Source organism: Rissa tridactyla, chromosome 2 (assembly GCF_028500815.1).
Source record: "Rissa tridactyla isolate bRisTri1 chromosome 2, bRisTri1.patW.cur.20221130, whole genome shotgun sequence".
NCBI lineage: Eukaryota > Metazoa > Chordata > Aves > Charadriiformes > Laridae > Rissa > Rissa tridactyla.
In genome coordinates this window covers 81,455,814-81,480,975 of record NC_071467.1, presented here as the reverse complement: position 1 = coordinate 81,480,975, position 25,162 = coordinate 81,455,814, and the positions used below count along the sequence as shown (strand labels likewise).

The window sequence follows — 25,162 nt, the reverse complement described above, 5'->3', positions numbered from 1 at the left end:
AGACCCAGAATATGTTTAAACGTCAGCAGTGTTGTTTCTACCTTTTATCCATGCCTTGTGCATTAAGGGGCGAATTGAGCAAAGCTGTTAAACACATGAAGTGTTGCAGCACCGCAGGCAAATTCTGTGGAGAAAGTCAAGTGAAGTCCTGGAGCATTTCAAATAGTGTCTCAGTACTCTAAGGTCAGCACAGTAATTCTGTATGCATATTTTTTTTTCCTTTTCCTTTTTTTTTTTTTTAATTTTAACAGAGGTGACTTCAGACATGCAGAGCAAGGATTCGTCCCTCTCATAGTGCCATCATTCCCTCCTCCCTCTTTGCTTCCAGGCATTGCTGATGCTCTGTGCCCTACAGAACAGCACCCTGAATAACCAAATGTGTCTGCTGGCCTCAAAGACACGATTCCCCATCTTCTTGCCTCTATTTTTAACTTAGGTTAATAATAGCCATGCTTTTCCTATTTTTCTCCAGGTTTCCCTAAAAAACAATATTAAAGAAAGAGTTAAGTTCTCCAACACTCACGTCTTGGTCCAGTCTTTCATTTAAGCGAGAGCATTTGGGGCATTTGTCTCAAAACCTGGGTGTACTTTGACATCCAGCCGTGAAGAGAATGGACTCATTTTTTCCAATCTTGGCAAGACGAGCACTCTTAAATCAAAACAACTTAGTCATATTATGAAAGCTGAGACCCTTGCGAGTTTATATTCCTCGCTGTGTTTGGGTATTTGTGTGGGCGCGGGGCCAGAAGTAGGCGAAGGGTTTGAAGAAGCAGAGAAGGGACTTTGCGTTGCCGATTTGGGCAGCGTTTCTGTCTCCTCCAGACGAGCCTGGGAATCACATCCCCACGAGCTGCCGCTTAGTCACTGCACAGTTTGTACCAAGTCTGTGTTCACTGATCGTGCTCTGGCTTCCAGGCATCTAAAGGAGGTGAAATTCTGATGTCAAGCATCAGAGCCAGTTGTTTGAGTACCTGACTGAGCAGCGAACTGCCCTTATACAGTCTCTTGCGTCTGAAATTACCAGAACAACTGACAAGCCCCTTTAAAAATGAATAAAGGGAAGCAGGGATGCCTAAAATTATTTGGTTGAGCAGAAGCTACAGGCAAATTCTGGTGTCGATTACAAAGATGCGGCACAGCTGTCTTAAAGAAATAAGAGGTTTCTTGATTTCCCAAATTCTCCCTGTAGACAAGAGGAGTGAGAGAGAGACCTAAAAAAGCACCGTGTCTCCACGACCAGCTTCCTGACTTGCAGGAGTTTGAGGGAGCACAAAATGCTGCCCCTGGTCCTTCTCCCGAATACAGAGGCGCTTTTTGCCCCAAACCTACAGCAATGGGGCCTAAATACGCAGAGTACCAAGCCCCCAGCAACACTTCAAGTGCCTACGCCCATGAAAGTCACCAGATGAGGATGTTAGCTCCCGACAAGATTGGGTTTTGCACTCCGGAGCATAAGGATTTTTGAAAAGAGAGTGCCAAAAAATATTTAATTTGGAGGGCCTTGAACAACTCTGACGAACGGCATTGCAAGGAAGAAGCGAGCGTGTGCTCTGCGTCAGGGATCGGCTGAGACAAATATCAAAATATGAAAACAGCTGCTGACAAAAGGTCTGTGTAGCTGAGCAGTCTGTCTGACAGTAGCCAAAAACCAGATGCCTAGAGAGAGGCACAGGAATAGAGCAAGCGCATTTTCCCAGCGCAGCCTGCCAGCCTCCAACACTTTGTGCCTCAGGCCTTTCCCGAGCCAGAGGTTGTCTGTTGTATTTAATAGCTGCACACAGACTTCTCCTCCACAAACTTGTCCAGTCTCCTCTTAACCGATGTGAACATTTAGGATCCGCAGCACCCTGTGGCAAGAGTCCAAGGCCTTCTCACATGACAAACAAAGAACTGCTTTAATTGGCTATGGATCCATTACCTGCTAGCTTCACTTGATGCCCTCTCACTTTTTTTTTTTTAAATTTAACTGGTAGTCATGGTAAACATTCAGTCCCTTCACTCCTTAAGCCATCCATGATTCAGTGACCTTTCTCATACCCATCATATTCCCCCTTAGTTATCGCATCTCCCGATGAAGCATCCTAGCCCACACTGTGACGCCAGACACAGAAGCCATCCTTGAACCTTTTCTGGTGCCTCCAGCACCCTGGCCTGACAGGTCCCCACATGAATTTGTTGACCCCATAGGAGGATTTCTTGTACAAAAGCTGTGTTGATTCTTCCCTACTGCCGCCTTTATCCATGTGCTCACTATATGTAATCTTTACGATAGCTTTCAGTTTACCTTCCAGCTTTGCAGGACCATATTTAACTCCTAAGGGAGAAAGCATCTTTTAAGCAAGAGATTCCACATTACCATTTGCAGTTCAGCTTTCAGCCCGGAGTTCCTTTACTCTCTTTATTGGGTGTTTTGATGAAATTTCCCCTTGCTTTTTCTTATTTTTTTGGCAGGGGAAGGTAAGGCTGCTGTATGATGCCCTCGAATTTAACCTGCCAGAGCTTTATGTACTCCAAAGTTCAGGCTGCAAGGCCCTCTTGTGCCTTCATCAATTTGCCTTACAAAAAAAGTAAAACAATGTTCAGCAATCAGACACCCCTCTGATCTGAAGATAAGCCGAGCTATTTTAATGCCGAGCCATTCATCACATGTATTTTCCATGACTACGTAGGCGGAATTCCTCAGACCCTCGCAGGAGCTTGGGTAACTCTCTGAGGGCAGAAAAGGGCAGTACAGAGAAAAAGTCGCAGCTCTACTGCCTTCACCAAAGCAGGCGTTGAAGCTAGAGTTTGCTCCCGTGATCGATGCCAAATAAGACAGAAGATGCTTCATGCAGTTAAGGAACGAATCACTGCAGAAGTACTGACACCACTGTTGGGCGGGCATTTTCACACCCCCAGCAGCACAGGAGATCTGAGCTCTGACAACTCTTACGTGTCACATATGCCACATTAGGCAGTCCTATTTCCATGCTGAAATGCAGGTAGCCACTCTGCAGTGTCACGTCACAAAAGATACATCAATAATCATAATGCCACATGAGATACGTGACCATAGAGTAATCAAATACAGTGGAATTCAAGCCCAGAAATACGCTCTGTTCTTCAAAGGATTTTCACAGCATACAATAGAAAGGGAACAGACAGCTAGAGCAAAATTTGGGTGTCAGAAAAATAAAATTTGTTACTAATAAATATATAGAAATATTTTTTCAGTTGTCCTGATAAAGGCTTGGGATATATCCTTTATATGACAAGTGATAAAAGATGTGAAAACATTTGCTAAGGCAAATTATAAACAATAAATTCATTACACTTATTTTTTATAGATAGAAATTCAGTTTTTCTAAATCTCTGTGTATCTGCTGAGGCAATCTTGTGAATGGGATATATTCAAGAAGTAATGGAAATTTCTCAAGAACGGTCATTTACTTGACCTAAAAAAATATTTTAGGAGCCATCAAAGATAGACAATGCAACACGAAACTGTTAAAAATACTCATTCCTTTTGGCACAAATCCCTTCCTTGCATTCTCTCTCATCTTTTTAAGATGACTTTTTCCATCTCTACCATTTATGTGAGCTTGAGGCTATAGCACGCAAAGTTTCTTTAAAAAACAGAGGAAAACTAATCCATTCTAACCCAAAGAACACGGTATCTTTAGTGCTAGAAGGAATGGTTAAGATTTCTGTTCTTCGTTAAAAGTATCAAGGTCATTTATAAAAGCTCGGGTTTTTTTCATTTTTTAAAAAGATCCCTCCTTTTGGTCCCTCTGGTTCTCTCTCTGATGCCTGTTTAGTAACTTTTGTATTTATAATGGCTTAATTTGACATATCTACGGCCAACTGGATTGTTGCACTCATAATATTTTTTTTTTAAAATTTGTATTAGCAGAGCCTACTTGGAAAAGATTTCCGTTAACCAGTTTAAATCTCAGACGCGCCTCTGTGATCATCCAGAGGACAAGGGGAAAATGACCTGGCTTTTCTGTCCAGTTTTCACAGAAGACAAAAATAGAGGAAAAAAAACCTTCTCTGAAGCATACAGCTGTACAGCAGGGGTGCATGAAAACAAACATCCCTCAGCTGTTTTATGGAGAAAACTGGTTTAATCTGTTTAATAGCATGCAGTAATGCCGTTCAGTTAAATGTATTTTCGTTAAGCTAAGTTTGAATTCTGATGTCTACTGCCTGCCAGTAACTCCAACCTATTATCGTTATTATTATGCCCCTTCACAGCCATCAAAAAGGGCACCGATTTGGCTCCACACTGATGCCTGCACCGTAGCAAAGCTGACCAGTTGGTGTGGCTGTTGAACTACAACGCCAAAGGAAGAACAGATGTTACAAACCCGCCTCCCCTTGTTCTTCTCAGTAGAATCCCTCGCGCAAAGGTGGAAAGGCAGGAAAAAGTCACTAGGGTTTGACAGTGCCTCAGGCCCCAGTACGCATTTGCTGGGAACGGGAAAAAGTCTGCCTGTAAAGCTTTTCTGTCTTTGCAAAATATATAAAAAAAAGGGTAGATATTGGATGCTTTACATGCAAAGTAACTATTTCATTTTTGAAAGGCTGTTTCAAATTTGAGATATCCTCACAGAAACAGTTTGTCAGCCTTTCTCAGAGCCTTTCCCGGGGGAGGGGGTGTACTGTACGTGGTGTTTACATGGTCTTCAGGCCATTTTCTTCATATTTCTGCTCCTGCCCCAAACTTCATTCCTCAGCACTTACACTTTCTCTGGCCTGACTCTCCCTGTTCAACAAGCTATACAAACCTACCTCTCTTAACCCCAACCCCAGATTTTTTGCTGAAAATCATTCAATCTCTTTTCTTCTCATCCCAATCCCAGCCCCCCTTGCCCAGGAAACTTCCTTCATCCTTCTTCTCGTCCCGGTTTTCAAAACCCCATCTTTCAACCCTGCCCTGACTTTCCAGGCAGCTTCCATATAATTCAGGTCATTTCCTCCTTCACACTGCCAGAGTGATAAACGCCTCTTAGCTTTGCCAAATCTCAGCCTCGCCAGACTGCAAGCTCCAAAAGATCTGAGTGTGTCCCCCTTCTCCCTAGTCATGGAGTTGGAGATGTTCAAAGACATGTAACGCAGCTAAATTTGGGTGAATTTTTAACTGGGACATCAGTAAGACACATCCTTGTCCCAAAGCTGACCTCCTGGCAAGGCTCACGCTTTCACTCCGAAGGCCTTAGAGGAGATGGAGAGCAATGAACCGTTTTCAAAGGAAAGGTCACCAGGAGTTTAACATGAGCAAAATGACATTTCCTCCTAGCTTTATTTACAGAACCAGATGAACCATTTCAACTAACATTTTCAAAGCCCAGCATGGGAAGTTTCAGCATGAATAGCTAAACTGACAAAATTATAAAAATCCGAGGGTGGGTTACTTTCCTGGCGAACGCCAGGGGAAGAGGAGCCACGTACCAACTCCGTCAGAGAACTTTTCCCCTTTAAACTAACACTGGCAGCCGTGGGGCAGCCAGTCTGCAGTCCAAATGGTCACTATATTTCTTTTTAATGAGGGTTTGGACCTGCTTCAAGCCTAGTGCTAAAATTAGGTCTTTTGCTAGCTTTTTAATTTTCCAGTTCAAAGGCTAGAAGTTTTCAGAAACCACGTAAGCCACTACTGAAGGTTACAGTCCGGACCACGGTTCTGAGTCCAAGACATCCACCAGAAGCTGTTTCGCATTTTGTAGGAAGCCAGACAAGCACAGCTCAAAAAGGCAGGAAGCGTTGCACTTCCCATCGATCTCGTGCTGCTAACAGGAGAAATACAGTTCCCTTTTTACGAAAGCCAAGGGAATAAGAAGGATGAGTACCTAGATACAGAGCTTTTGGCTGTAATCACAGCGCATGGTAGTTGAGAGGTGCCTTTTCTAAGAGACCTCTCTCTACAGGACAGAAGTTATTCCAAAGCATAAACAACATGCCAGCCTGACTGATGCGATTTATCACTGCTTGCTTTGATGAGATCACCACATGCTATTGCAGAGCAGAAGAAGCCTCAGTGCCTGAGCCTGAATTCTATAGTTCAAGAATCAAGAATGTTTTCACTCAGGAAATTTAAAGCCTTCGCAACCCCAAACTTGAATGAAAACACAACACTTATGTGCTGCAACCTTTCCAGCAAACTCAGCTCCACACGCACCATTTCAGTTTCTTTTCTGGTCGTGCCATTTTGCAAGTAGACATAGGAAAAAGGTTAAAAGTCAAAGCAGGCAAGCTGTATCAGTAAGTTAAATTCAAATTTTCTTGAAATAAGTAGCAGTCTCAGAGTGACAACTCAGATCGTGTAAGACTATACACTTAAAAATGTTTGGCTTAGAAAAATTACCTTTATTCATTTTCCACTAGTGCCCCCCAGAGTGGGTTTTTTAGAGCATTTAGAAGGCAATGCTGCACTAGTAAATGCTCTACCCTTTCAGTCATTCCATTTTACTTTTCACATCAAATATGTTAACTTGCCTTTAAACCAATGCAGAGGCCCTCCTGAACTTTTTATACATGTGCTTTTTATATACTATTTTTAGCTTTACTTACACTTCCAGTTACTATTATGTTTCAGGGTCAAGAAGAACCACATGAGGAAAATCAAATTTTAAAGAGACAGATAGGCAAGGTCATAATCTATAACAAATATTTTTTTTTCCTTTTTTAATATAGTCATCCACCTACCTGATGTGCTCGTTCACCTACCTACCTTTCAAAGGAAGCTTTACAAGTATTTAATCTTTTCTTTTTCACCAGACGTTAATCCACTAGTGCAAATGACGATGCACGCTTATCAGTTACCAATATACTGCTTTATTTCTTGGTAGCAAATTAAGGCTTTATAGTGAGATTTGTACAGTACAGGCCAATTTAAACATTAGAAACCTTAAAAACCATGTAGCACTATTCACTCAATTTAGCATAGCCAGAAAAGTAGCTTTTTTTTTTTTTTTTTTAATAAACAGTTAAACGTTACTAATGAGGCCTTATATTTCATGAGTGCAAATGGCTCAAAATCCCACCATCCTCAGGAACGGGCTTAACATCCTCTGGGCCATTTTGAGATAAAGGATAAACAGAGAGTATAGCTGGCTCGGGTAGAATATACTGTACTACTTGTTGGAGAAGAAATCTCTAATTTTAAAACTACAGAAAGGAAAACCAAAGCGATATTAACTGGCCAAAGGATGGTACCACCCCCTATTAGTCACTGACCAGTAATAGTAGCAATGACAAATTAATTTTCCATGTCCCTCTTTGCTTTAGTACAATCTGATTTATAAATCAGAGCTGATGACATCCTGTATGTTAAGAGGAACATACATAAGTTACAGGACTTTTTGCAGCAGCAGGACAAGTTCCCTCTGCAGGGACATGCCCAAACCATTGCTTTTTTGTAATTTGAGAGAGCACTGCTAAAAGTATTTCCTCAGCAGTTATGTATTTTTCTCGAGCGTATGGATTTTCACTTCATATCAATGATTTTATTAGTGTTGTCTGGAGATGATGGAACTACTGCTTATGAAAACCAGACACGGTGCTTCCCTTATGTTCTCTACCGAGACATTTATAGCGTTTGAGCTGAATGTATGAATTCACCTGTCAGTCAGGCGCAGGGGGGCTGCCTGAAAATATCATCGCCCCTAATGTGTCTGGCTTTCAGATCTGAGCATTACATGTGAAAACGCAGAGAAATGGCTGCCAGAAAACTGTGAAGAGAGTAACCATGGAATGACCACACGCTCTGGGGAAGGAGGCAATGAGATGGGGGAACCACCAAACCACTCTTGCTCTTGCATGACCAAGAGTGACCATGAGAATACAAGGGGCTCCCGGTGTCGCAGGGCAACGCTGGCGTTTTAATTCCTTGTTGAACAGCAGCTGTTTCTCCAGCCAAAGGGAACACACACAGACAAGGTTTCACAAAACCTAAACCTAATGTGAATAACACTCTAAACCCCTCTGTTCCCAGGGGTGTTATCTAACATCAGGCTAACATCTTTGAAGTCTCAAGATCAGCCGTCTACCCTTTGAACTGGAAGGCCACAGAGAAGGGTTTGGTTTCTACGTGTATTAAGGCACATATTGGATTTACCTCAATGCACGTGCCTGGTTTGCTCAGGGAGTGTCAACTGCAATGGTGACACGGCTGCTGAAGACATACAGTGAAGGAACAAAGACAGACTTTCTGGTGACAGCAGCGCAGCGCAGCATTTGGGACTGCCCTGCGCAAGCTGCTCCACAATGCTTGAGAGAGTCCCGGGTGTACTACAGTGCTATGTCAGCTTGTTGCAGAATTACAGCAGCTTCTCAGGCTGATTTGTTGGCTTTTCCCTTTGCCAGGCCACCGATATCTCACCTGTTTTCCTTCACTCGGGTGAATATGTCACTGCTTATCAGACCCAGAAGTCCCTATCTGCTACCAGAGAGTGGTACAACACATGCAGGAGAGAGCACATTTAGAAATGAAGGCAAGTAGTGATGATGCACGAGTGACCCGGAGGTGGGCTTTCCAGGAGAATCCATGCATGGGCACAATCTCCAGATTCACTCAGCAGAGTGCGTGGCAATGGCCAGCAGATCTTGTTCTGCATCAATCAAGTATGTTTAAGGACATTACCCAGTATTTCCTGAGGGATTATAATGGACGACTACCAAAGAGAAACTACTTGGAGACAAGGGGATGCTTTATCAGCCGTCTTGGAAGAAGTTGGGGAACACAGACACATATTGCATAGTCAGCTTCATGAGCACAGCTGGAATTCAGATGTATTTGACACAGCTTAGTAGCGTTTCCAAAGGAGGGATTATGTGCTATTTCCTTTGGAGGTAGCTACTGTAGCCTGGGACAAGATCACGGCTGTTAGGGAAATGGCATCCCACTAGGGATGCTGAGCACTCATTGCTTTTGCATTAAGGCAGCCTCTCCATGGAGACCCACCGCACCTTAAAAAGTGATCATACAAAAAGCAAACAAAATAGTCCTCTAGAACCTCCCCCCTCACCCACAACATACAAGAAAAGCTGACTCCCGTGAGCTATAGAAAAGACAGCATTACTGAATATGGGAGTGTGTGTTTATACAACAGTGTTTTTAATACTGCATTGTAACGACAGGTGGGGGTGTCCTTTCAGAAGAAGGCAGGGTTGGTGTGCTCTATAATACAGCGCTTGCAATGTCGTTTAACAAATCGCAGAGCATCCACAGAGACATCGCAGTCCTGCACATTCAACATCTGCAGGTCAAAACAGTTGGCAGCTACAATCTGCAGGCCCTGCCCAGTGATGCTCTCACATGATTTCAGGCTCAGGCGCTTCAGGTTGAAGCAGTTGAGGGCTAGAAACTCCAGGCCGGTGTCTGAGACCAGAGGGCACTTGCCAATATCTAGCGATTTGAGTTTTGTGCAATTTTTGGCGAGGTACTCCACACCGTGGTCCGTGATGCCCTCGCAGCCCCGCGCGTTGAGGTAGCGCAGCTTGCTGCAGTATTTGGCAATGTAACGGATGCCCACGTCTGTGATCCGGCCGCAGTGAGCGATGCTAAGGTATCGGAGGCGCGACTCCAGTTTGGCAATCTCCCGCATGCCGAAGTCACTGACAAACCGACAGTCGCTCACGCTCAGTTCCTTAATGGACGTGCAGTAAATCATCAGGTAGCGGAGACCCTCGTCGGTGATGCGGACGCAGCGGCGCAGGTACAGGTGGGTCAGTTGAGTGCAGTGAGCGGCGATGGTGTGCAGTCCTTCATCCTCCAGGACGAAGCAGTCTGTCATGTCCAAGTAGCGAATGGAGATTTGTTTCCCGTGTAAGGGAGACAGCTTGATGGAGGCTTCGCGAGTCAAACTGATGCATGTTACTTTGGAGCAGCCTAAGTGGAAAAACACAGCAAATTTAAGCAAGCAGTAAAAACAGATCACATGGCAAGACCAGGAAGGTGGGCATGAAATTGCATGCTGGATGTCATGAAGATGTCTTCACGTTGCAAGAGCAGAATCATCCTAACTAGCCTGGGTTTTCTGCGATGTGTCTCCACACCAGAGGAAATAACAAACTCTGTTATTTCATAGTGAGTTTGCTTTGGGATTTTGAGCACCAGCAAAGCGACAGACCAATTTTGTTCACATCCCGAATGTAAAACGATGGTCCTAGGTTTACCTAGGGACAGTCTATGATCTGTTACTGCAACATAAACCCAGCAACAATTTGAGAAAATGATACTACATGACAACCAACGCAGCTTTTTGATCAGAGGCAGTCTCATTGCTGACTGGCTGAGTTTGTAAAGCAACATCAGAGGCTCTTTCACCATCCAACCCCATTATAAAAAAGACAAACCCCACCCTCCCTCCAAAAAGCATTTGAGGAACAGATGTGAATCCAGCCCCAAGCCTACAATGTGGGAAGCATGCGAAACTATGGCAAGACTAAGTGCTTGCAGAAGGGTGGAGATTCGGGCATCCTAGGGAGAATGGGGAGAGTCAGCAGGAGCCAACAGACTGGTAAGGGCACGAGAGGACATGGACAAACGCAGAAAAGGACTGCTTCAAGCGAGAAAAGTCTGGCCATGAATGGAGGTAACTAGGTTAGAAGAGAAACACCAGACCTTGCAAGGAAAGATAAAGAGCTAGATTAAAGGGAAAAACACGCTCACGCACTTCCCCCATTTTTCACCTCCACTCTCTGCCTGGTGATGAATGAAAGCTTTTTTTGGAAAGTGGTGTTTCTGCTGCACTGCAAACTGGCAGTTTCAGGCTCCTGAAGGGAAATTCTTATCTGTGCCAAGTTCAGCTGGGCACATTGCATTAGCATAGCTAGAAACAGCTGCAAGGAAGAAGGCAGGGTCTACCTGTTAGTGATCAAGGCTCAACAGTTTTAGCCGTAAATGTCTACTCAGACAAATCCTGCAGCTTATGCCTAAAGACCTCCCCTCAGGTAGTGATAAAAGGAGCTTTTCTGTATTGCTGAAACACTGGCAAGGGGAGATGAGGAGACCCACGAAAAGCCAGAAAACTTAGGCTGATGACCTTAGAGCTCTGTGTATCAGAAATGCTGCCCAAATCCTGTAATCTGGAAGTAAAGAGCAGGAGAAAACTTGAATGACCCAAACCCATACCGCTTCATACAACAGGTTCTCATTCAGAGGCTTAGTGGAAGGTATGAATATGCTTCAGTTCTTAAAAACCAAAAGGAAAACCCTTGAGATAATCCAATGGTTTTATGCAAATGCTACAAGGAGCACGGGATATGGACTTGAAACAGTTTGCCACCTGAAATTAGATTTCTACAGTCATCATTTGAATCTGCAGCTGGATTTTTAATTTAAGCTTCAAATTTATTTGAACAGATGCAATTTTTACCACAGGCCTCACACAATGAAATGGGCAAATTGTCCACAGGTTATGCAGAAGCTCTGGGCCCTTGAAGCAAAGCACTTCGTTCAACAAACAACACCTTCTTAAAACTGAATGCTGCTATCTCCTCTTCAGACTGCATTGCAGATCCGGCTTTGTTATGGTGCAATCTTTGGAAATACGTTTGCCTTCAAATAAATACTACATACACGGTCAATAATGCAAAATGATTTTTCTAAAGGGAAGCAGTACAATGCTAATGGTGTAAAAATTTCACCTCTAATACGTTCCTTGAAGTAGGTGACACAAAATGCATCATAGAAGTCCCCATCCTTGAGCTGGGCTTTCCCAGAAGAAGCTGGCACCTAGGCAGCATTCTGCTGTGCCTGACGTAGCTCTGGCTATTGCATTTGTCTGAGGAGGTTGCTGGATTAAAGAATCAGTCTGGATATTTTACATGCTGACCAGAATTCAATTTTAAAATCTGTCTAAGTGAGAATGAAGAGTCGACAAGGCCGAGGAAAATGTTCGGTCTGCTGAGCATCCACGAAGGGGGAATGCTTCAATGACCGCAATTAGAAAGTGAATGGGTCAGAAGTCTCACAGCAGAGTTGGAGTCATTGTACATCAGTGTGTGATCACTGTTTTGACAACCTAAGCATCGTCTTGTCTAGTTACTTTGGCTGCACTGTAAAATATTTCATGGGAAGGGTATTTAAAATGGTCTCACCAGAAAAAAAGCTCACGTTGATATAGAACTGACTGATTTTTAGGCAAAATGACAGGTTCCTGGGTCTGTAACAATTTTGCTGTCCTAAATAATAAAAAATGTAAAAACAAAGCTCTTGTAGCAGGATTTTCCATAAAGTAAGTATAACTGATTTTTAAAAGAGAGGAGAAACTTCCAAACAGATTAAAAAAAAAAAAAGTTGGCTAGCATGTTAGATAATAACTTGCAGTCAAGCTCAACCAACTTCTAGAGATATCTCAGATCTGCCCACAAAGTGGATGCTGAGAGTGACAGAACTTACATTGTGGAAAACTCTGAAAGTTAATATGAATGTCTGGTTTTGACATTAAAGGTTTTGCTATGTTATTGCTGCCAAGTAGCCATCCAAGAGGGAGAGGGATTCAACTAGATGTACAACTGTGAACTGGGTTTTAATTAACTAGCTACAAGTATAGCGTTATCCTCCAGCACATGTACCCAACTTTTCTTGCTCAGTATAAAACCAAACCAGTGAACCACTTCAGTCCTGTGAATTGCTTGTGGATGTAGGTGCAAGCCTTGTCCTCCTAACTACTTCTTGGACTTGATTACAGAAAAGATCTTCTCGTGTAAGAACTTAGCCCAGAATTTGTCCAAGGATCTAGAGCGCAGCCTCATTTCAGACAAGTCCAGGGAGAGTCTGTACAGCAATCAAAATTGCTGATTGAAACCTTATTCCTGGATTTTTTTTCATAAGACATTCAGATATGAAAATAAGTTGTGGGGGTTTTTTAATTCCTGGACTCCTCTGTCTTACCTTCTATTTAAACACCCAGTACCCAAAGGGCAATAAGAGAGGGCTGCGTAAGTACTCGTGGCACAGTCTGAGCCAGGGCTCAGCATATACTTCCAGCATTTGCCTTTGTACCACAGTGCAGACTGGTGAAAATCTGTGCCCCTGCCCTTTGAAGAGGAAGACTTACAGCTACGGATGTATGGACTGCTTTTCCTGTTTAGTTTGTAAGTCCGGGAATCACCCCTTCTGTTTGAGAAAATGGAGAGAGGAAAGAAAGCATGAGAGCAAGAAAATCCACTTCTACAGGAAACATCCACAGAAAAGGAACAAGGGGATGCTTTAAGAAACAATTTGAACCTGCCCAACATTTGCGCAACCAAGGCTTTCTCTTGTTCCAGTCCTTGAGCTGTTGTCCGCCGAATCAATTATACTTTGCCCTAAATCTATTTCCTCTCTTCACTTGCTGGAAGAATACTTGCTGGAAGTACGTTTTCCTGGTGCTGTAAGATGCCCCTTCCCTGCTAATTCTGGAATTTGGTACTGAGTGGAGATGCCTCTTGGGTAAGACTCCAAGAGAAACGGTTCTTCACTGAAGACTGATGTGTTTACAGAGGGGGTGTCCTGCCCTTCCAGCAAGGAAGAAATGAATGGGACATAACTGGCAGGATTAAACTAGTTCCTGTGGATAATAGAGTTCTTTTAAAGGATGAGGTCTGCACTACACAAGCAGCAGCCTCCATAGGAGCCAAATCATGTGAGGTGAATGCAATCCTTGGCACACATACTACGAAGGTGGATCAGACTCAGTCTTCGTTTGAGGTCTTTGCTGTGCTGTATTCACCACTGTGGGCATTGCTAGAATTGAGGTAGCTTCTAGCCCTAGCGTTCAATTTACTTACCAGATTAGCAGTTAGCATTCAATTTGCTTAGGTGGCTTCATTTCCCCTCCTTCCGCACATGCCACCAAGTACAGCATGGTGTGTGAAATACATGAATAAAGTTACTCAGAGGTGATCATTACACACCCTGACAAACTGCACAGCAACCCTTCAAAAAAAACAGGGTCCAACAAAAATGAAGTAAAAAACATTTTAATATATTTTATTTCAGCCAGACAGAAGGAGGGTAAAATGGAATCCTGCTTCTGAAACATCCTCCAAAATTACCCATGTCAGAACTAAAAAAGTGTGCTCAAAACAAGACCCGAGAGATCAATTATCCTCAATACGTATGCAGGCACATGCAGCAAAGGCCAAGTCTGAACCAAAACACCCTGACTTCTGTGAATGTTCAAAACCAGGATTTTCCCTTGCCTGCTCCAAAAAGAAAGGATAACTTCAAAAAATGTGCGATTAAAAACAAAACAGATGAGCTCTTAGGGACAGACACCAGCTTCTAGGTTTGAAAGTAACAAGCTTGGGAAAACCATAAATGAAGACAGACCTGAAAAGGACATATTTCCAGACCCGGTGTCATCTTTTCATTTTCCCTGCTTTTGAAAAGTCACCTTTCGTCTGTATCAGTAGAAGCTGTAGACCAAAGCATGAAAAGGACCAAAGCCACATACAAGGAAAGTCCCCAAGTACACTCGGTGTGTCAGCTAACAAACTGGTGTGCCAAGGCAGTTCACGCTCAGCTCAGTGATTTTACTTCTCCCGTTTCTCCAGGCCCAGGATACTCGAGCCACTCAACTCTTCATACCATCCTAGAGGATGTAGTAAGAAAAGCATAAATACACCTGGGATACAGGCAGCCTTCAAAGTGTTATATAGCTCTAGGTCCAAATCCCACAGGCATATACATTTTCTCCTGGTGTTGGAGATGCTTCAACCCGAATGTGTGGTTAGCAATACAGAGCTAATGTCAGCATGTACTGACAATAAGAAATTCATGTGCAAGGTCTTTGTGAATAGACTCCATGGGACAGGACTCCCATGGAGAAACCTTATCACCTCATGGTTTCAGACCGTAATCACAAAAAGTGAATAATGCTGATTTGTTGCTATTGGTTTTGATGCCATCCATGACTTTCTGCCATACTAAGAAATACTAGGTTAAAGATTGGATAAAACAGTTAAAAAAATAAAAGGCAAGAAAAAGAAACCAAATCAATGTACACCAGATAGGCAGCCTTGGAAAAATCAGTTTATCTAGGTACCAGTGACTCAACAGTATTGCTTCCTCTCCCCACTTTGTCCTGCTTGTTGTGTAGCCATCAGTGCCTCTGCAATGGCCAACCTGGTCCAGCTGATTAATATCAGCATTAGACTAATAACAAGGTGAGATCACAAAATAAGCATTCAACATCAAATTTACTTCAGTGCTTTACTTGGCTGCATCCTTTTAATTAAGCGCCAACCTGTTTGCAGAGAGGAAATTCTGTGTGGCTGATCTTGGGTAATGAGCAGGTCTGAGAAAAATTGTCTAAAACAATTTTGCTCATCTAAACAGCTGCAGTGACACATTGCAACTGGGTGAAATGAAAATCAGAAAGCCACTAAGCAAATACATACACTATTAAAAAAAAAAAAAAGAAAAAGAAAAAAAAGAAAAAAAAAAAGTCCAAGCTAGCTAAGTCTGGTTAAAATAGCAACGGAAACAAGGGGACCTTGAAGTTTAACTAGGGATGACAGTTGATATTTATACCCAGACAAAAGCCTAGCCTGATTCTGAGCTCCTCCTCAAGTCACTCATAAGATTACAGAAATATATATACACATATATATACATATATATATATCATCTACTTATAAATGAAATATATATATATATATAAAAGATAAAAAAAATTTTTGCTCTAGTAACTAACCTTCACTATATGATATACCACTGACTGCAACGTGGTCCCTTGTAAGGGTGCTTCATGCAAAAATATCTAACTAGTCCTTGTGCTATTTGAATGGGCCATCTCTGCTAGCTTGCCTCCATCAGAAGAGGCCTGGCTGCTCAAGAGGTGCTGCTGGCATTTGGGGCATTGAGATTCTAGCAGTGCCTGTCTAACCAGTACTGTGTTAGGAGACTGGCATTCCTACTTCAAAAGACAACACAAAAAGGGAAATCACCTCCCCGCCTGGAGGGACTGCAGCCATGGGTAAGGCCACATTGGAGCAAGGGACTGTGGCTGTGGGTAAGGCCATGCTGGAGGAGGCGTATCTCTGAAGGCATTGTGACCCATGGAAAAGGCCATGCTGGAACAGATACACCTTAAAGCGATTATGGCTATGGATAAGTCTATGCCACAGCAGGTATACCCTACCCCTGACGAGACTATCTCTCATAGATAAGGCTCCACTTGGAGCAGCTACACCCCTAAGGGACTGCAGTCCGTGGATAAGTTCAAGCCAGAGCAGGGGCAAGGGGAGGAGTTCATCGCAATGTTAAACCCTATGGCCTGGTCCAAAGGGACCAGGGGTGGAGATTGTAATGGAAACACCTTTAAATTGTTGTAGCCCTGGATTTGAGTTGAATGTTATAGGAATTATTATAGCAGGAACCACCTGAACCAATGGAGGACAAGCCTTACAAGAAGCAGTGCAGTGCAGCAGTGACCCGACCTGAGCTGGCTTTGGTGACCAGTAACTCCACGCAACACACCACCTCTCCTCTCTTGAGTGACCGCCATAAAGAAGGAGCCCGAAGTCATGGACTAAATTAACTCAATGGAGATTTTGTGAGCATTTCTGGATATTTTGTGGACATTTTACAAGGGTTGTCCATAGACTAAGGGAACGATATCTGTGTATTATATCAAAGGATGGGAAGGGGGGTAGAGGTTAATGCGGATGTAGTGGATAGGGTAGACCTGAGCATGACGTAAATAGTATGAAATAAGGGGTGGAGAATGTGCTAGTTTTGGCTGGACTAGAGTTAATTTTCTTCATAGTAGCTAGTATGGGGCTGTTTTTTGGATTGGTACTGAAAACAGTGTTGATAATACAGGGCTGTTTTCATTATTGCTGAGCAGTGCTGACACAGAGTCAAGGCTTTCTCTGCTTCTCGCACCACCCCACTAGTGAGTAGGTTGGGGGTGCAGAAGACATTGGGAGGGGACACAGCTGGGACAGCTGACCCCAACTGACCAAAGGGATATTACATACCACGTGACGTCATGCTCAGCAATAAAAAAGCTGGGGGAAGAAGGAGAAAGGGGGGACATTCAGAGTTACGGCATTTGTTTTCCCAAGTAACCGTTACGTGTCATGGAGCCCTGCTTTCCTGAAGATGGCTGAACATCTGCCTGCCCATGGGAAGTAGTGATTAAATCCTTGTTTTGCTTTGCTTGCGTGTGTGGCTTTTACTTTACCTATTAAATTGTCTTTATCTCAACCCATGAGTTTTCTCACTTTTACACTTCTGATTCTCTTCCTCGCTGTGGGGGAGGGAGCAAGCAGCTGTGTGGTGCTTAGTTGCTGGCTGGGGTTAAACCATGACAGGGACCAGGAGTCTGACAAGCATGAGGCTTCTAGACTCAGAGACACCCATATTTAAATATTTCCTGTTACCTGACACATCCAGGTGTTCCAGGTTTGGGCACAGTGACACGACATCAAAGACCGCCTCATTGGAGATATTGTAACAGCCAGACACCTCCAGCCTCCTCAGTTCTGGACAGCACTGGGCAATGGTGTAGAGTCCTCTGTCTGTGAGCCGCCTGCAGCCACTAACAATTACCGTCTCCAACATGAGACATACGTTGGGTGTATCCTGACAAAGCCTTCGGGTCAGCACTTTAAGAGCCCTGTCTACGTTGATTGTCTCGCCAGTCAGGCGAATAGTCCTCCAAAGTCGGGGGTCCCAGGCAAGGTTATACCAGCGGCGGCATACACGGGCGCAGCGGCACAGCTGGTTGGTGGGCAGGAAGGAGAATATCTGGATCATGGAGTGGTCAGGCAGCCGGTCTATGTTGGCCTGTTCCTTCTGGTGCTTGGACGCCAGCCGGATGAGAGGATGAGTGAGACGGGTTGGAGGTGGCGAATGGACCATGGCAACAGTTTCCCCAGTGACTGAGGATGAAGACGTCGACGACCCTCTGCCATTCTGGAAGCCAGGGGAATTCGGTGGAAATATTAATGCTGGACTGGGCGTGCTGAGCGTCCGCATGCTCAGGTCGGAGTCTGGAAAACAAAATGCACAATTTCAGTAAGTGGTGGGTGGATACAAAGCTCTCTCAGCAGCACAGCACCCTACTAGCCCTATAGCACAATAAGCTTCAGGGTTTGGGGCAGGTTAAGCAGTCATTTTTACCAGTGAGACTGAGGAAACACATATTCTAAAACCTATCTTAGATTATACTCTGTTCATCTATGCTAGCAAAGGAGGGATTATGGGTCTGAGCCCTGTAATGAAGAGGAGACAGCAGTGGAAGTCCAGGGATTTTAATTCTTTATAGTCTTGACTAAATACTGCAAGAAATAAGTACATTTGAGTTAGAGGCTTTTTCAACAGAGAGTAACCGCCAATAACTTTGGCACTACCTATGCAGCTGTGAGCTGTTAGGGGAGCAATACTGTGGTCCTTTGCCTCTCAAATCCTTCAGCTGTTCAGTGGGAGGCCAAAGAAGAGATCACAAGGCAAACACCACTTCATTCACTGGACCTGGGCAGATGGAAAAGCACAACCCCATACACTTATTTTCATTGTGTCATTAAAAAAGTTGATTTTTCATTCATGCAAACTGGAACTCAACAGTTTAACCAAGAGCCCAGTGACTAGTTCTTGAAGGGGGTTTGGCTGTCCCCATCATGCACACGTAGAAAGCACTCCTTTCCAATGGACTAAAGTGAACTTCAGTTTGATTTGAAAAAACAGGCACAGAAAAGCAAGTGGTGAAGAAACAGCATGCCTGGAAACTGGTTACAGAGCTGTTGCACAACATTTACACAATCTTTTTGCTAGTGTTGTCACACTAGAAGCAGTCAACCTAAAAAAAAACCCCACAAACCAATTTGCTGCTTCTTTACCTTCTTTATTTCACATTACTGGCAAAAAGCAGGCACAAAAATAGAGGGCCTCTGCTACTAAGAAAGGTTGCCTTTGCTGTAAGATTATTTCAACTGTTTTCCCTCTGTAAAGACACAGCTAGCTAGTCATTTCCACTCCTGCTCCCAGCTCTCCAATCAAATCAAGTAAAAGACTGGAAGACAACTAGGATATAATTTTGATAGACAAGCAAATGCCATGGGCAATACATTTGGAGACCCTGAGATATTTCAGCAGTACGTTTCACAAGATGCAATCAATGTATGAGAGATGAATGTTACTGCTGAGCACACTCTTTCCGTCTCCGACCTCTCAGTACCGATTTCAACAGAAATTCTTTATGAAGGAAAGTATCATCAAAAGATGAATACAAGAACCACAATTTAGTGCCCAGTAGAATAACAAATATCACAAATGGAGTAAGAACAGTGGTTTTAGAGAACCAAGCTTTCCTCCATGTCACACTTTCTGCTATCACTTCAGGGTTCAGACATTTCAGGGAAGGTGCAAAGCCATCTCCTTAAGTAACACTGACTCTACAGCTCTGTGACTGTGACAGCATAGATACAGACTAAGCAAGGTACAGTTGGAAATGCATTCAATAAATCTGGGTTTAGGCAGAGATTTTAAATTAATTTTAAATTCATTTAAATTAAATTTCAGATGAATTTGATCAGCGTGTTACATGTGAATTTCCCCATCAAGCTTTTACTCAGCCCAGCACGGACATGCTCTGATCTCACTAGCTACAACAGTAGCAACCGCAGGCCTCCATTTTCACAGCCTGTCTGCAAGGGAGAGAGGCACAACTATTTAGCTGAAGAACCCAAGACACAAAGTCCAGCAACTTGTCCAAGATCACCTAGTTCAGTTGAAAAGAGATCAAAATCATCATTTCACGCTGTGAAGGAAAAATCTACGCTACCCAGCTCTTTCCTGCTTTCTTTCTCTATCTTCTTTTACTTTCACAGAAGCTCAGTATTTCAGCGAGTGAAAAACATTTGCAGGGAAAACACTTTCTTCAAGACTACTAAGTCTATGCCATGGCTACGTGGATCTAACCCAAGGATTTGTGGATTTTTGAGCAAGAACCATATCTTAATGCAGAGTGGGTTTTGCAGACACTCTGCTCCCCTTCGAGACCTCCCAATCCCCCCCTGGCAGCTATTGCAAATAATTGCATCGAGGAGTGTTATTTGGAAAGCGTCTGATATACTCCAGTATTTTAAAAAAAATGAGATTTACAGCTGGAGAGAAATAAACCAAAACACCAGCAGCAGCCAGGCTCCTGCAGACAAGCACTGACTCTGCAGACCACTTAGGCAACAGTCCCCTAGATTAATTTTCGCAAGGATTTACCATATGTTTGACCTCCCTCACATTACCACCAAAACCAATGACAATGCCTGAAGTTAAACATGTGCAGAAGATGTGTCAGACTTGGAGCCTTTACTTTTTGCTCTTTTCTTGAGATTTTAAGACGATGCCTCTAATATAAAAGAACACACATTTTTTCAAGTGTTGGGTGTATCTTTCACTACTACATGTATTTGGCACTGTGAATTCCTCTCCGTTCCTTCTGCTTTTTCATTTGCTTTGGGCTTTTTGTTTGGTTGGTAGTTGTTGTTTGTTTTTTTTTCTACACAAACCAGCACAAAAAGGGAAAACAAAATGATATAAATAAAACCCACAGCACAAACACTTGTTTCTACACCACAAAATAGATGGAACTAAAATCAAAAGCAAACGGCTTTGTTTTTTAACATCTGCTATAAACAATTTTTAGTACTGTGTGAGTGCTTATCTCTTATAAAACAGTCTCCCAGCATATTTTGAAAACACAGATTTTTTTGTCAGTTATCGTAGAAAACACCTAAAAATGTCTGCATCCTTCTCTACTCTCCATTCGTGTGTAAGTACGGAAAGGGTTTAATTCTCTCCCCCCTTCCCTGGTGATCAAAACACCAAGCTAATATGGCTAATCTCCACTCCTTTTGGATCAAAAATGGCATTCCTTCATCACTCCTGGGCACACTGTGAATAATCAATACCTTAGACATTCTGCATGCGTAATGAATTACCAAAAGGTGTTTTTTAACTTAGACCTGGAGCTAAAAAAGGTTTGACCTTCTGTTTTATGGGTATGCTCCGTGCTTGCTTCGTGCTCTCTTAATTCTCTCGTTAGTATAGCAGTTCCAGATGTGCATGCTATATTTCCTTTACCTTCCATCCTGAAGGTGCGTCATGTGAAACTTGCTCCCTCCACCTTCGGGGCATGGACTTCCAGACAGACGCATACACATACATACGCGTGCACCCCGTCTCCCCACCGCAAAGTATTTTGGAAAAAGACTGTAGTGTTGTCATTAAGTTTCAACAAGAGGGTCGAGAGAGCATTGTTGGTCTGCTAAGCCCATAATGCAATATGCTCAGAGACAGGAATTTTGCTGGTAGCTGAGCTGAACTCTGTACAGAGGTATTCCTGCTTACTGTTCGTTGTACACCCCTAAGGGGGAAAGAAAAAAATAGCAGGTGAGTCCAGGAGCTTTTTGCCAGTAAAAACTTGGAAAGCTTTTTGCTAGCATTTAAAGCTTCAGCAAAACACTTGGTCTACTGTACATTTTCCAGACTTTTCAAGTATTGTTGGGAGGGGCTTCCTATAGCACTATCTGAACCTCTAAGGGCTTCCTTCAGATTTTGCTCTTCACCATTTACTGAGTGCTAGACAACCGTCTGAGTCAGTCTGAGACAGGGAAACTTAATGACAGTGTGACATTAATAAATGCAGCCCTGCACGTGCAAATGAACTTACTGATTGCAGTTCTCAATACACATCTTTCCACACACGTGCCCTATACAAGGGTTTATTTTCCTGAAAAAACCTAATTGTTTACAAGCCCGAAATGCAGCTTAACGTTTTGGTGACCTTAGTAAGTAAAAAACAAAGTACAAAGCAGCCCTGTGCTTCCCTCCCCACAACCTCTTTTGCCCCTCTCCCTCCCCAGTCACCAATCTTCTGTGAAAGATGCTTTTTATTAAAGCTTCACTTGGGCTCTGAAAATTGTTTGTTGATGTAAGAGAATATTTCTTAACAATCTTTAAAGAAATCTCAAAAGATGCGTGCCAGAAACAGAACCATAAAAGCTGACACAGAGGGAGAAAATGCACTGGAGGGAGTTTTCTTATTCCATTAGGAATCTGGTTTATTTCAAAGGATTCCCCCCTTCCCCCCCCCTTCCTGCTTGTTTCCCAATTAATACATACATCTGGGGAAAAAGAGCCTTTAAATATATATGATTTAAATCAAGATCTAGTCTCTGTTCCTTCTGGCATTGACAACAACAATGCAGTCTCCGATTTCAGAACCAGAGAGAGAGAAGAATCTTGTATTTTCATTAGTCCAGCAACGCACTCTAACATGAGATACTTCATGTCCAGATCCCAGCATGGACTTTTTAAGATTGAACCATTTTCCATGCTTAAAGCGCAACTCCATTCAACCACACCTTCCACTATGGTATTGTGGGCATCCCCTTTTTAAAGTGAATCCTGTACCGAGCTCCTCAAGTTAACAAAGTTAAAATAAAAATTTTGGTAAATATCAGTCAAACTTCAGATTCTTATCTGACAACTAAACAGGATCCTTCGTGTTGATCCGCTGTCACCACCGAGGTTTTTAGCAGAATTAAGGCAAGAATTAAACGAGCACTGAAACCAGGCTCTGGAAAGTCTGTACAGCTGATAAAAATAAAAAGAAACTGGCATTCTTGTCAAAACATCAGATGCAAAATACTGTGTGCAAGAAGCATTTACACATAGTACAGAAACCTCACTTAGCATCTCTTCATCAATAACAGTGTTACATAGATATTACATCTTTTCTAAGTGCAATGTGGGTATAGAATTCACATTTTTAGCACGATACAATCAACTTCGTGCATGCCAAGGAAGTACTGCTTTTACAGAGGCTGTGGAAAGTGGGAGCTTAATGGTTGTAGCAGCTACAGTCTATGGTGCAAAGGGGAACAGAAGCAGCTGACAGGCTTCTTCTACAGGGGGAACATTGTGGGCTGATTCAAGGAGAGACTTGTAAATTTGACGGACAGACGTCAAATATGGCTGTGTGCCCTTAGAGGACATTAGGAAGAGCAGTTAGCTAGGACAGCAGGCAGGGCCATTTGCTTTCTGAGGACCTGGGCATGGACAAAGTTCCAGAAGAAGTGATACCTACAAAAGAGCGTCCTCCACATCGCAGACATCCTCAGGCGTTTTGCTCATGCTGTTACTCAACTGACCTTGGTTCCTCCCAGCTCCAGAAGGCTGGGAGGAGTCAGAGAGCCCGTGACAATGAAGAGGCAACTGGAACAAAACTCATCGTGCTAACTTGTGCAGGGCAGCAGCAGTCAAGTATGCCAGAGGGAAAGGGTTGCTCGGCAGAGATACCTATGTGATTTTGCAGCCTTTTACAACCAAGAATGTACAGAATGAGAAATGGAGTTGGATGAGCTCTCTCGTCTCTCTCCAAGTACACCAAGTACACTTAAACCATCTCCGATGTGCATGTCTGCCCTGTTCTTAATTTCCAGGGACAGCTATTACTCAGCTCACTGAGGTGCCTGTTCCAGTGTTGTCACCATATCAAGTTTCTAAGTTTTTCCTTTTACCCAATTCATACAAGAAGCTGTTTCTTGCCCCTCTCCTAGTGATTGTGAAGAATGAGAGGTCTCCACTCTTCCTGCAAGGATTTCTCACATGCATTTGCTCAAACTTCAGCCCTTTCTTCCAAGTCACATTACTAATATTCACAGTTTCTCCTAGTTTCTCCTATAGATTTTCTCCAACCTGCATGTATTTCTCTTAAAGCACTACACCCCAAACTAAGCACCGCACACTACCCCGCCTCACCAGCAGTGGCTAAAGTGGAGTCCTTCCCACCTATATTTCATGGAAACTCCATTGCCAACCTTCCAGATTTCAACAGTCTCAGAAGGATGATGCATTCAGTATGTGATTCAGCATATTGCCCAGATTCCCACGTGCCATACAGCTGCCTAGTCATTTATTTTCTTCATCCATGTTTATATATCTATTCATCTTCCCCACACCTGTCTCCTTAGAGAGTAGTACGTTTTCTCTCTCCTTAATCTTCTACTTTTTCAAGAGCATTTTGAGTACTGAGCAACCTTCTCAAATTGCCCTCATTTTCAGTTTTCCAAATATACTGCAGGTCCGGTATCATAAATTTTAGCCCATTCCTCTGTATATTGGTAGTTTTATGTCTCAGTTCAATTCAAACAGACAGCTTCTGCAGAAGGATGCAAACATTTAGCAACCTGATAACAAATACCGTACGGTACAGCAGGGCAGATTGCTAAAGGGCCCTTCTTGAAGCACCATCATAATTGACAAATATCCAGTGATAACTATGCAATATACTATACTCGTCAGTGGCTGCCTTATGATGATTTCATTTAGTCTGTATTTCACCAGCTTGTTTCCAACACAGACATGCAAAAGTCTAAATAAACCTAAAATAGGTTACAGCTACTCTTTCCCTCTCACCAGGCAATTTATTCTTATCAACACAGAAAATCAGATTGAAAACTTAAGAAGAGTAAGGTCAAGGGAACAAAAACACTTCTGCAAAGATGAAAACATTTCTTAGCCTGTGAGATCTTGTAGGTTGTTCAACTCTCTTTTTGAGAGCAAAGACCTGTGACAAAGCTCAATTTTTCAGTCTAAGAATGAGCAGCCTCAGAGCTCATGAAGTAATCACACCCACATGCTCTTGGAAGGAACGGTTCCACAGAACTTAAAATAACCTTTTATAGTTTTTAAAAACCTCCCATAGAATGTAATAAGAAACTGTACCTGTTGTACAAGACTAGAGACTTTGTTACAAGACCATGTGGAAGAGGGCTGTGTTAACTTAAATCTGAAGCCATTTCATAGTAGTTTCTGTGTGACATTTTACACCTTGGATTATACTGGTGTAACTTCCCTGTGATGTTGAGCTCCACTTTTCTTTAGTCTATAAACTCCTCCACATACATTTGGAGACCTGATCTTGCATTCCTGGCATAGTCACACTAGATGCTTAAAGTCAAACAGCACTGCAAGTGAAGTAATTATTATAGTTTTATTAAGCAAATAATTCTTTCTTACAATGTATTTGTCAAAAGCTGGAACTAATTTTCGCCCTACTGACTTTGTCCCCTGCCACTTGGCAAGAATTAATTTTTATCCCCGTATTTTTGAACAGAGATAAAAATAAAAAGACTGAGGGGAAAAAAAGAAAAAAGTAATCAACCTATTAATTTATGAAGT

General features: G+C 42.9%; 1 protein-coding gene across 1 annotated transcript in view; it reads right to left on the bottom strand.

The window, feature by feature from the left end:
• Positions 1 to 5,893: 5,893 nt before the first annotated feature.
• Positions 5,894 to 25,162, bottom strand: part of FBXL7 (F-box and leucine rich repeat protein 7) — a 201,025-nt gene continuing 181,756 nt past the window's right edge. Inside the window, exons 3-4 of the mRNA XM_054190801.1 lie at positions 17,359 to 17,970; positions 5,894 to 9,868 (exon numbers count right to left, since the gene is read on the bottom strand). Coding sequence (XP_054046776.1) covers positions 9,132 to 9,868; positions 17,359 to 17,970 — 1,349 coding nt within the window. The 3' untranslated portion in view covers positions 5,894 to 9,131. The remainder of the gene's footprint in view (positions 9,869 to 17,358; positions 17,971 to 25,162) is intronic.